Consider the following 12,593-nt stretch of genomic DNA (forward strand, 5'->3'; position numbering starts at 1 on the left):
GTTTCAATGTTATTGGTCCTCTTTATTCTGACGACCCATTCATGTGGACGTACCATCAGATTTAAAGTGGATTTTTTTTCGATTCTTGAATTTATTTTGTTGTGCTTACTTTGGAAAAATTACCTATTATAGAATAATGTATAACTATGGATGTTTTTATGTGATTTGTTGTAGTAAACAGAGCTTTGATTAAATATTACTTCAACAATAAGACCATGTTGTCAACTACAACACTGCTGACCTTGAATAATATACAATAAAAACATTCATGTTGATTGTTATGTCCAGAAAAAAGCATGAAAATATAGTATATATGCTCAGTGTGTTGATAATATATATTAAAATATAACATTTGTGTGATTTGTTTAGCTTTCCCAATGTCTACTGTGCTCTCTAAATTTGGAACATCTGGTCACGTGATGTGCTTTTAAACCCTAGCTTACAACCCGCCAAAAAAAACAAAGATATAAATATATTATGCAGTCTAGGTCAATTAAAAAAATACGTTTTTTTAATTTGAATAGTTTACATCTATAATGCTTATGTATTAATTATTTAATCCTTACAAATTTGTGACGTTTATTACGGACATCCGGTAAAACACTGCCCTGTTTGATGGTAGAACTACAACACCCACATTACCTTGCGTCGCGTTAGCACAAAACGGATGTTATTATTGCCTTCGAAAAAGGCATAAAAATATAATATATATGCTCAGTGTGTTGATAAAAATATATATTAAAATGTAACATTTGTGTGATTTGTTTAGCTTTCCCAATGTCTGTCTACTGTACTCTCTAAATTTGGAACATCCGGTCACGTGGTGTGCTTTTAAACCCTAGCCTACAACCCGCCAAAAAAAAAAAACAAAGATATAAATATATTATGCACTCTAGGTCAATTAAACAAATACTTAACACGATTGGAATAGTATACTTCTATAATTCTTATGTATTAATAATTTAATCCTTACAAATTTGTGACGTTTTTACGGACATCCGGTAAAACATTGCCGTGTTTGGTGGTAGAACTACAATACCCACAATACCTTGCGTCGCTTGCGTGTTAGCACAGAACGGATGTTGTTATTGTGTGTCCGTAGGCAATTTGTTAGTTCAAAGGTTTTTTTGCGATTTATTTTGGACTGACGCCACGTCACAATTACGCGCAGTCAGTGGCCTTCGAAAAAGGCATGAAAATATAATATATATGCTCAGTGTGTTGATAAAAATATATATTAAAATGTAACATTTGTGTGATTTGTTTAGCTTTCCCAAATGTCTACTGTGCTCTCTAAATTTGGAACATCTGGTCACGTGGTGTGCTTTAGAACCCTAGCATACAACCGGACATCCGGTAAAACACGGCCCTGTTTGGCGGTAGAACTACATCACCCATAATACCTTGCGTCGCTTGCGCGTTAGCACAGAACGGATGTTGTTATTGTGTGTCCATAGGCAATTTGTTAGTTCAAAGGTTTTTTGGCGATTTATTTTGGACTGACGCCACGTCACAATTACGCGCAGTCAGTGGCCTTCGAAGATAGAAGGTAAGAATAAGGACATTTTGAGTGTAGTCTTGTGTCTTGGACACTTTTAAAGAAGTGCAATAAAAGGTTATTCGGGCTAATTGGCGATGTAAATAAACACCCATCGTTTCGTTTATCGTTTAGAGGAAGTATTAAGAATCGGCGAAAACCAAGTGAAACAGTTTTGGGAGGATTAGCTGACACATCCATGCTAGCAGTATGTTAGCCTGAATTTTCTGCATAAATAAACACTATATAATATCATAAAATAATTAAATAATGACCTACTGTTGTTTTATAGTTATTTAAACGATATAAATCCATCTCTTCCGAAGCTGAACTATTAGACCCTTCCCAGGTTGCCATGACGACATCCTCCTGACATCAGCCTCCTGCCACTATGAGCGGTGCCGTGCTGGTCGTCGTGCTCGTGGTGGTGTTCTTCCTGGCGTTGTATCTTCTCCATCGCTATGGCGATCTGAGGAGGCAGCAACGGATGGTCCTGCTTGGGACGCTAGTGTCCTGGTACCTCTGCTTCCTCATCGTCTTCGTACTCCCGCTCGACGTCAGCACGGTACGACAGACGATGGAGGCACCCGGCGTGTCTGATTCAACTTCACTTAGTTTTTTTTTTGTTTGTTTTTCAGACCATCTACAAGCAGTGTGTGCTGGATAATGCGAACCACCCAACTGCTGCTGCTGCTGTTGTGACTCCGACAAGGAACTCTAGCGGTCTTTATCCAACTGACAGGTAAATAAAACTACATGTATTTAATTCATGTATTTATTTATGGTCCCCGGCCCAGTGCCCATCTGATATTTTCTTTTGAAACCAATGCTTTGCCAAGAAAAATGTTGAAGTTGTTGAAAAATATGAATTGGGAGGCGAAGTCAGCTGATTCTGAGACTTATCTCGCTCTCATTTTCCTTCATGTCCGACTTTTGGGACTTTCAGTTAAATTCCAAATTAGTCAAAAGGTCCACTATACATAAAATAATGTTCTTATAGATGTTATTATATTATATAGATTTTAACCGCCTTACAATAAGCCAAAAAATGTATAATGAAATGTACACGTACAAACTAGTGAGCTAACTTGCTGGATGGATAGCTAACTAGCGCGCTGTTGGAAACATAAGCAAAGTTAAATGAAAGATTTTATGTTTAATAAAAACCCTTCATGGGGTCGCTATGCTAAGCTAGCTAGCAAGTTAGATAGACGAAACCAAATGATAGGGCAGCTATGCTAAGCTAGCAGGCAAGTTATTTCAACAAAACCAAATGATAGGGCGTCTATGCTAAGCTGGCAAGCAAGTTATATAGACAAAACCAAATGATAGGGCAGCAATGCTAAGCTAGCAAGCATGTTATATAGAAAAAAACAAATGATAGGGTGGTTATGCTAAGCAAGCTAGCGAGTTAGATAGACAAAACCAAATGATAGGACAGCTATGCTAAGCTAGCAAGCAAGTTAGATAGACAAAACCAAATGACAGGGCAGCTATGCTAAGCTAGCTAGCAAGTTAAATAGACAAAACCAAATGACAGGGCAGCTATGCTAAGCTAGCAAGTAAGTTATAGAGACAAAACCAAGTGATAGGGCAGCTATGTTAAGCTAGCAAGCAAGTTAGACAAAACCAAATGACAGGGCAGCTAAGCTAGCTAGCAAGTTAGATAGACAAAACCAAATGATAGGACAGCTAAGCTGGCTTGCAAGTTACATAAACAAAACCAAATGACAGGGCATCTATGCTAAGCTAGCTAGCTAGCAAGTAAGTTATATAGACAAAACCAAGTGATAGGGCAGCCATGTTAAGCTAGCAAGCAAGTTAGATAGACAAAACCAAATGACAGAGCAGCTATGCTAACCTAGCAAGCAAATTATATAGGCAAATCCAAGTGATAGGGCAGCTATGTTAAGCTAGCAAGCAAATTAGATAGACAAAACCAAATGACAGGGCAGCTAAGCTAGCTAGCAAGTTAGATAGACAAAACCAAATGATAGGGCAGCTATGCTAAATAACTCACAAAGGTACAAGATAAAGTACATGGTTAGATGAATACATGTATTTTTTTTAATTGTAATTTCTACTTTCTACACTAGTTAGCAAGGGTACGACCTAGCTAGGCAGCTGCCTCCAAAGATAGACAAAACAGTATACATTAGAATAGACATGTTCATGTCTGTTTCCAGTGTGCCAAGCGTGTGTGAGCAACCATGGAGTTACATACCAGATGGAGTTCTTCCTGTCTTTTGGAGGGTTGTTTATTGGACCTCACAGTTTCTCACCTGGTAAGACGTTTTCCAAGTTAAAGAGATCCTCACTGAATGAAGTGTGGGTGTATTTAACCCTTGTTGTGTGCTTGCAGGCTGCTGCTGCCTTTCATGCAGTCGTATGCCCGCTCAGGAGCTTTTAGCATCATTGGAAGAACAAAAACGGCGCTGGTTGAAAACGCCATCTACTACGGCACCTATCTTCTCCTCTTCATCTCTCTGCTCATCTACGTGGCGGCTCATCCTCAGTGGCGACTCACGTGGTTGGTTTTGATTGACGGGAGAGAATTATTAATATCAAGACTGAAATATACGCCATTATTGGTGATATGTAGGCCCCAGCTCCAGACCATCGGCATCACCGCTGCCAACACGTGGGGTCTCTTCCTCCTGGTGCTGTTGCTAGGATACGGCTTGGTGGAAATCCCGCGTTCCTATTGGCTGTCGTCAATGCACGCTCACTCGTTGGCTAAGGCTTACTTCAAGGTGGCAAAGATGGCCACTGAGAAGGCTGCGGCTGAGGAGAACTTAGCCGATGTCATGGAGGTGAGACTCAGTTCTTCATAGTTCTTCATAATAGCGCATAATTAAATCCATTTGTTGTGATGTCATCACCAGGATGTGTCCGTGGTCCATGTGTCAATCAAGTACAACCACTCCCTCAGGAAATGTGTAGACACCATTTTAACAAAGGTGAAGCTATTTGATTCAATTTGTGCTGTTAGTGTTTTTACTAGACTACTGTGTCATCACAGTGTCCTGCTGACTACCAAGAGGAGATGTGCAGAGACGTGGAACGCCCCCCTTGTGACGAGGAGACGGTCCTGCCAAGCAAAAGAAGCCTGGTTCAGCTCCATAAAAAAGTACCGAAGTGAAATGATTTACCATCGGGGTGTGTTTGTAAGTGTTGTGTTTGTTTCAGGTCATCTCTGCAGTGCATCGGTGCCGTCAGACCCGGGTTCAGTGGTCCATGTTGCTGGAGGAGGTTTTCCACTTGGAGGACGTCGCTAAGAGCCGCAGCAGCCCGATACGCCTCTTTAGCCACAGCTTCTCGGCAACGCGGCACCACGGCTGGATCCGAAGCTTCCTCTACACTCCAAAAATCGGTAAGTGTTTGTGGTTGTCAAAAGACAAGTCATGTTTAGTGTTCTGGTGACATTACCAATCATCATATTACCTTAACTTGCAATATGGAGTCAGCCGAGGATGCAAAGTCCAACATGACGTAGTGGAAAAATGTTCTCCTCCCATTATGTGTGGAAGTGGTAGGGTTTTGGCTTCTCGATGTGCCCTTCTTCCCTACTCCATTTCAAACCCTTAACTTTACAGTAAATAAATTGACAATAAACAATAATAATGTTTAATAATAAACAATAAATTGAATTAACTAGTTAGCTCAGGCGTTGCTATGCTATGGAAGCTCCCTCCATTATTAACCATTCATTCGTTCATTCATTCATTTTCTACCGCTTTTCCTCACAATGGTCACAGGGGTTGCTGGAGCCTATCCCAGCTGTCTTCGGGCACCCTGGACTGGTGGCCAGCCAATCACAGGGCACATATAGACAAACAACCATTCACACTCACATTCATACCTATGGACAATTTGGAGTCGGCAATTAACCTAGCATGTTTTTTTGGAATGTGGGAGGAAACCGGAGTACCCGGAGAAAACCCACACATGCACGGGGAGAACATGCAAACTCCACACAGAGATAGCCAAGGGTGGAATTGAACCCTGGTCTCCTAGCTGTGAGGTCTAGGACCGCCGTGCCGCCCATGGAATGTGTTTTGTGTTAAAAATCTTGGGCATCCGGAACGGATTAATTGGATTTACATTATTTTCTATGGGAAAACTTGCCTTGGTTAGAGTCTGTTTTGGTTTGAGTCAGAACGGATTCATTAATGAATGTTAACCAAGGCACTGCTGCGCTAGCCTATGGACAATTTGGAGTCGCTAATTAACCTAGCATGTTTTTTGGAATGTGGGAGGAAACCGGAGTACCCGGAGAAAACATGTGGAGAACATGCAAACTCCACACAGAGATGGCCGAGAGTGGAATTGAACCCTGGTCTCCTAGCTGTGAGGTCTGCACGCTAACCACTCGATCCCATTATTATTATAACCAATCAATTATTAACATGACGTACTTATATGGGCATAAACAAAGGGCGTAAAACATGCAAAGCAACAACTGGCACCAATTCATCCCAACCGAGTCAGAGCTTTACTTCCTGTCACTCACATCCTGAAAAAGAGGAGTCGATCAAACGTCACTTACCAACACAAGACCTACCTTACTGTGTGTGTGTGTGTGTGTGTGTGGTGGCCAGAGTGGTACTGGGAGTGTGTGTTCAGGCAGGTTTTCTACAAGCTGCTGGCAGTGCTGCTGTGCTTCCTGTCAGTAGCAATTGTATGGTCCGAGTGCACCTTCTTCAGCACACGTCCTGTCCTTTCCCTCTTTGCTTTCTTCATCCAGACGGCTGAAAAGAAACACAACTACATCTGTATCGAGGTAGCCACCGATTCACACAAAAAACACACAACAAAATCCCCCCAAATAATAAACATAACACTTAATTGTTTTATTTCTTTTTTCTGTCCACTAGGGGGTGTGCTTTGTCACAGTGCTCTTCCTGTGCGTGTGCGTCTACTCCACAGTGTTTCGGATACGAGTGTTCAACTACTATTACCTGGCACCGCATCACCAGACCGACGCCTACAGCCTGCAGTTCAGCGGCATGTATGTTTGGTTTATATACTTTATACGACATTAGTTGCACAATTTTCTATAATTTATGCAACATTAGTTGCACAATTTTCTATACTTTATGCGACATTAGTTGCACAATTTTCTATACTTTATGCGACATTAGTTGCACAATTTTCTATACTTTATGCAACATTAGTTGCACAATTTTCTATACTTTATGCGACATTAGTTGCACAATTTTCTATACTTTCTGCAACATTAGTTGCACAGTTTTCTATACTTTATACAACATTAGTTGCACAGTTTTCTATACTTTATGCGACATTAGTTGCACAATTTTCTCTACTTTATGCGACATTAGTTGCACAATTTTCTATACATTATGCGACATTAGTTGCACAGTTTTCTATACATTATGCAACATTAGTTGCACAATTTTCTATACTTTATGCGACATTAGTTGCACAATTTTCTATACTTTATGCAACATTAGTTGCACAATTTTCTGTACTTTATGCAACATTAGTTGCACAATTTTCTATACGTTATACAACATTAGTTGCATAATTTTCTATACTTTATACAAAATTAGTTGTACACATTTCTATACTTTATGCAACATTAGTTGCACAATTTTCTATACTTTCTGCAACATTAGTTGCACAATTTTATATACTTTATGCAACATTAGTTGCACAATTTTCTATATTTTATACAACATTAGTTGCACAATTTTCTGCTTACTCTAAATGCTGTAATTCAGGGGTGGTCAAAGTATGGGCCAGGGGCCATTTACAGCCGACTGCTGGGTTTTTTTTGGCCCAAAATAAAAAAAATAAAGTGAAAAAATAGTAGTAAAAAACAGAAAAGAGCAGTAATATTATAAGAATAAAGACAAAATATAAAAAGTGTAAAGTTATAACAAGAGAAAAAAACAGCAGAACTTTAATATGAAAAGATCAAAATATGTAGTTTTTTGTAATATGAGAAACAAACAAAAGGAAGAATTAAGTTGCAATTTTAAATTGGGTACAAGTTACAAAATTATGATATTAAAGTACATTCATTCATTCATTCATTTTCTACCGCTTTTTCCTCACGAGGGTCGCGGGGGGTGCTGGAGCCTATCCCAGCTGTCTTCGGGCGAGAGGCGGGGTACACCCTGGACTGGTCGCCAGCCAATCACAGGGCACATATAGACAAACAACCATTCACACTCACATTCATACCTATGGACAATTTGGAGTCACCAATTAACCTAGCATGTTTTTGGAATGTGGGAGGAAACCGGAGTACCCGGAGAAAACCCACGCATGCACGGGGAGAACATGCAAACTCCACACAGAGATGGCCGAGGGCGGGGACCGAACCCTGGTCTCCTAGCTGTGAGGTCTGCGCACTAACCACCAGACCGCCGTGCCGCCCCATATTAAAGTACAAATATATCAAAATAATATTACAAAAAATGTTGTAGAAGACAGTTGAAATATTTTTGAATAAAGGATAAATGAGCAAACAAAGTGTAATGTAATGAGAAAAAGCCATATACTGTAGAATAATACACAATAATAAAGATAATACAAAGCTTAGATGCAGGCTGGTTTTTTTCTCCAAATATAAAAAACGTATTTGCATTTGTACGTAGGTTTTACATTTTTTAAATGTAAACATGTCCCCCGCTTCCCTCGATTTTTCAGTTGGTTTTCAGATTTTTCAAGCAGGTGGAACGATGCTAGCGCAGCGGTGCCTTGGTTAACATTAATTAATGAATCCGTTCTGACTCAAACCAAAACAGATTCTAACCAAGGCAAGTTTTCCCATAGAAAATAATGTAAATCCAATTAATTCGTTCCGGATGCCCAAGATTTTTAACACAAAACACATTCCAAGGGCGGCACGGCGGTCCTAGACCTCACTGCTAGGAAACCAGGGTTCAATTCCAGATGCCCACATATGTTTGGATAAACAGGAGCAGTACTTGGAGGTGGGACACAGCGCAGCCATGTGTTGTTTACATACCTCTGAAATGACGATGGTCTTTCTTCTCTTTAAGCCGTCGGAGGTCTTGCACCCTTCCCATGTCTCGGTATGGTCCATACCACTCTGTTGTATTAGTTACATTGTGTATGTATCTCTGGCAGCAGCAAGGCTCATATAAACAAATGCTATTGCCCTAAAAATGGTACCCCGGGGCCCACAATGCATTGCACGTTCATGTGCAAGATTTTATCATGGCGAATGAAAACCAAGGCAAAATTTTAGCAAAAATATTGGATGTGAACTGAAAAATGTGGGGGTGGATGTTAACCAAGGTACAGGACCAATGTAGGTCCGAAATGTGAAATCTCATTAAGTATAACGAGGCTAGCGCAGCAGTGCCTTGGTTAACATTAATTAATGAATCCGTTCTGACTCAAACCAAAACAGACTCAAACCAAGGCAAGTTTTCCCATAGAAAATAATGTAAATCCAATTAATCCGTTCTGGATGCCCAAGATTTTTAACACAAAACACATTCCATGGGCGGCACGGCGGTCCTAGACCTCACAGCTAGAAGACCAGGGTTCAATTCCACCCTTGGCTATCTATGTGTGGAGTTTGCATGTTCTCCCTGTGCATGTGTGGGTTTTCTCCGGGTACTCCGGTTTCCTCCCACATTCCAAAAACATGCTAGGTTAATTGGCGACTCCAAATTGTCCATAGGTATGAATGTGAGTGTGAATGGTTGTTTGTCTATATGTGCCCTGTGATTGGCTGGCCACCAGTCCAGGGTGTACCCCGCCTCTCGCCCGAAGACAGCTGGGATAGGCTCCAGCACCCCCTGCGACCCTCGTGAGGAAAAGTGGTAGAAAAGGAAGGAAGGAAGGAAAGTAAAATGAAGGAAAGAAGGAAGGAAGGAAGGAAGGAAAGTAAGTAAAGTGAAGGAAGGAAGGAAGGAAGGAAGGAAGGAAGGAAGGAAAGTAAGTAAAGTGAAGGATGGAAGGAAGGAAGGAAGGAAGGAAAGTAAGTAAAGTGAAGGAAGGAAGGAAGGAAAGTAAGTAAAGTGAAGGAAGGAAGGGAGGAAAGTAAGTAAAGTGAAGGAAGGAAGGAAGGAAGGAAGGAGTTAGTATGTTCTCTGTAGGCGGCATTATGAATTATCCTTACTGACCTTTTTTGCTTGTACTGCTGCTCTGCTTACATAAGTAGAAGGAAGGAAGGAAGGAAAGTAAGTAAAGTGAAGGAAGGAATGAAGGAAGGAAAGTAGGAAGGAAGGAAAGTAAGTAAAGTGAAGGAAGGACGGAAGGAAGGAAGGAAGGGAAGTAATTAAAGTGAAGGAAGGAAGGAAAGTAAGTAAAGTGAAGGAAGGAAGGAAGGAAAGTAAGTAAAGTGAAGGAAGGAAGGAAGGAAAGTAAGTAAAGTGAAGGAAGGAAGGAAGGAGTTAGTATGTTGTCTGTAGGCGGCATTATGAATTATCCTTACTGACCTTTTTTGCTTGTACTGCTGCTCTGCTTACATTAATAACATAAGATGTAATAATTAAATATCCGTTTCCGGCGTCTCCTTTTAGGCTCTTCTGTCGCCTGACTCCTCCACTGTGCCTCAACTTCCTGGGTCTGATCCACATGGATTCTTCTGTTTCCCATCAGGACGGCATACAGACATCCTACACCTCTGTAGGGTTGCAGTCGTATCGTAATCCAATGGAATCAATGGAAGTTGACTTATTGCGTTGCCTCTGCTAGATAATGGGCTCCATGAATCTGCTGTCTTTCATATCCAACGGCTTCTACATCTACTACCCCATGCTTGTACTGCTGCTCTGCTTTGCTACACTGTACAAGTAAGACAAATACTTCTTGTCATAATGGCGTACAGTATATGAACAATGGAGGAACATTATTTAGCACTTGTTGCTATTATATGGTCGTTTGTGTTTCTTGTGTAATCTTGATAATAATGAAAGAATGTTTTTGCATGTTTTCAGCTTGGGGTCTCGTTGTTTAAACCTGCTGGGCATTCATCAGTACGTCACCAATGACGACTTGACCACTGACCTCGTGGACGAGGGCAAGGAACTGGTCAGGAGAGGTACATTGGTCTTGTCATTTTATCGTTCGCTATTTCCAACGACTGCGCAACTATGTGTTCCTCTTTTCTGGTCACCTGGTGTTGACAATGAATGAATGAATGAATGAATGTCTGCGCAACTATGTGTTCCTCTTTTCTGGTCACCTGGTGTTGACAATGAATGAATGAATGAATGAATGTCTGCGCAACTATGTGTTCCTCTTTTCTGGTCACCTGTTGTTGACAATGAATGAATGAATGAATGAATGAACGAATGTCTGCGCAACTATGTGTTCCTCTTTTCTGGTCACCTGGTGTTGACAATGAATGAATGAATGAACGAATGAATGAATGTCTGCGCAACTATGTGTTCTTCTTTTCTGGTCACCTGGTGTTGACAATGAATGAATGAATGAATGAATGACTGCGCAACTATGTGTTCCTCTTTTCTGGTCACCTGGTGTTGACAATGAATGAATGAACGAATGAATGAATGTCTGCGCAACTATGTGTTCCTCTTTTCTGGTCACCTGGTGTTGACAATGAATGAATGAATGAATGAATGTCTGCGCAACTATGTGTTCCTCTTTTCTGGTCACCTGTTGTTGACAATGAATGAATGAATGAATGAATGAACGAATGTCTGCGCAACTATGTGTTCCTCTTTTCTGGTCACCTGGTGTTGACAATGAATGAATGAATGAACGAATTAATGAATGTCTGCGCAACTATGTGTTCTTCTTTTCTGGTCACCTGGTGTTGACAATGAATGAATGAATGAATGAATGACTGCGCAACTATGTGTTCCTCTTTTCTGGTCACCTGGTGTTGACAATGAATGAATGAACGAATGAATGAATGTCTGCGCAACTATGTGTTCCTCTTTTCTGGTCACCTGGTGTTGACAATGAATGAATGAATGAATGAATGTCTGCGCAACTATGTGTTCCTCTTTTCTGGTCACCTGTTGTTGACAATGAATGAATGAATGAATGAATGAACGAATGTCTGCGCAACTATGTGTTCCTCTTTTCTGGTCACCTGGTGTTGACAATGAATGAATGAATGAACGAATGAATGAATGTCTGCGCAACTATGTGTTCTTCTTTTCTGGTCACCTGGTGTTGACAATGAATGAATGAATGAATGAATGACTGCGCAACTATGTGTTCCTCTTTTCTGGTCACCTGGTGTTGACAATGAATGAATGAACGAATGAATGAATGTCTGCGCAACTATGTGTTCTTCTTTTCTGGTCACCTGGTGTTGACAATGAATGAATGAATGAACGAATGAATGAATGTCTGCGCAACTATGTGTTCTTCTTTTCTGGTCACCTGGTGTTGACAATGAATGAATGAATGAACGAATGAATGAATGTCTGCGCAACTATGTGTTCTTCTTTTCTGGTCACCTGGTGTTGACAATGAATGAATGAATGAATGAATGACTGCGCAACTATGTGTTCCTCTTTTCTGGTCACCTGGTGTTGACAATGAATGAATGAATGAACGAATGAATGAATGTCTGCGCAACTATGTGTTCTTCTTTTCTGGTCACCTGGTGTTGACAATGAATGAATGAATGAACGAATGAATGAATGTCTGCGCAACTATGTGTTCTTCTTTTCTGGTCACCTGGTGTTGACAATGAATGAATGAATGAACGAATGAATGAATGTCTGCGCAACTATGTGTTCTTCTTTTCTGGTCACCTGGTGTTGACAATGAATGAATGAATGAACGAATGAATGAATGTCTGCGCAACTATGTGTTCTTCTTTTCTGGTCACCTGGTGTTGACAATGAATGAATGAATGAATGAATGACTGCGCAACTATGTGTTCCTCTTTTCTGGTCACCTGGTGTTGACAATGAATGAATGAATGAATGAATGTCTGCGCAACTATGTGTTCCTCTTTTCTGGTCACCTGGTGTTGACAATGAATGGATGAATGAATGAATGAATGAATGAATGACTGCGCAACTACGTGTTCCTCTTTTCTGGTCACCTGGTGTTGACAATGAAT

At 40.6% G+C, this 12,593-nt stretch overlaps 1 protein-coding gene across 3 annotated transcripts in view; it reads left to right on the forward strand.

Moving 5' to 3' along the window:
- The first annotated feature begins 1,401 nt into the window (after positions 1-1,401).
- LOC131128823 (G-protein coupled receptor-associated protein LMBRD2B-like) overlaps positions 1,402-12,593 on the forward strand; it is a 16,088-nt gene continuing 4,896 nt past the window's right edge. Inside the window, exons 1-14 of one of the 3 annotated variants that reach the window (XM_058072113.1) lie at positions 1,402-1,549; positions 1,887-2,102; positions 2,176-2,279; positions 3,724-3,822; positions 3,900-4,067; positions 4,140-4,350; positions 4,423-4,497; positions 4,560-4,667; positions 4,727-4,910; positions 6,139-6,320; positions 6,415-6,548; positions 10,066-10,171; positions 10,241-10,338; positions 10,483-10,586. In XM_058072113.1, the coding sequence (XP_057928096.1) occupies positions 1,929-2,102; positions 2,176-2,279; positions 3,724-3,822; positions 3,900-4,067; positions 4,140-4,350; positions 4,423-4,497; positions 4,560-4,667; positions 4,727-4,910; positions 6,139-6,320; positions 6,415-6,548; positions 10,066-10,171; positions 10,241-10,338; positions 10,483-10,586 (1,747 nt within the window). In that variant the 5' untranslated portion in view covers positions 1,402-1,549; positions 1,887-1,928. Of the gene's footprint in view, positions 1,550-1,863; positions 2,103-2,175; positions 2,280-3,723; positions 3,823-3,899; positions 4,068-4,139; positions 4,351-4,422; positions 4,498-4,559; positions 4,668-4,726; positions 4,911-6,138; positions 6,321-6,414; positions 6,549-10,065; positions 10,172-10,240; positions 10,339-10,482; positions 10,587-12,593 lie in introns of all 3 variants that reach the window. The other 2 variants (XM_058072112.1, XM_058072114.1) reach the window with 2 other exon arrangements.

The sequence above is a fragment of the Doryrhamphus excisus genome, chromosome 4, assembly GCF_030265055.1.
Source record: "Doryrhamphus excisus isolate RoL2022-K1 chromosome 4, RoL_Dexc_1.0, whole genome shotgun sequence".
NCBI classification, from domain to species: domain Eukaryota; kingdom Metazoa; phylum Chordata; class Actinopteri; order Syngnathiformes; family Syngnathidae; genus Doryrhamphus; species Doryrhamphus excisus.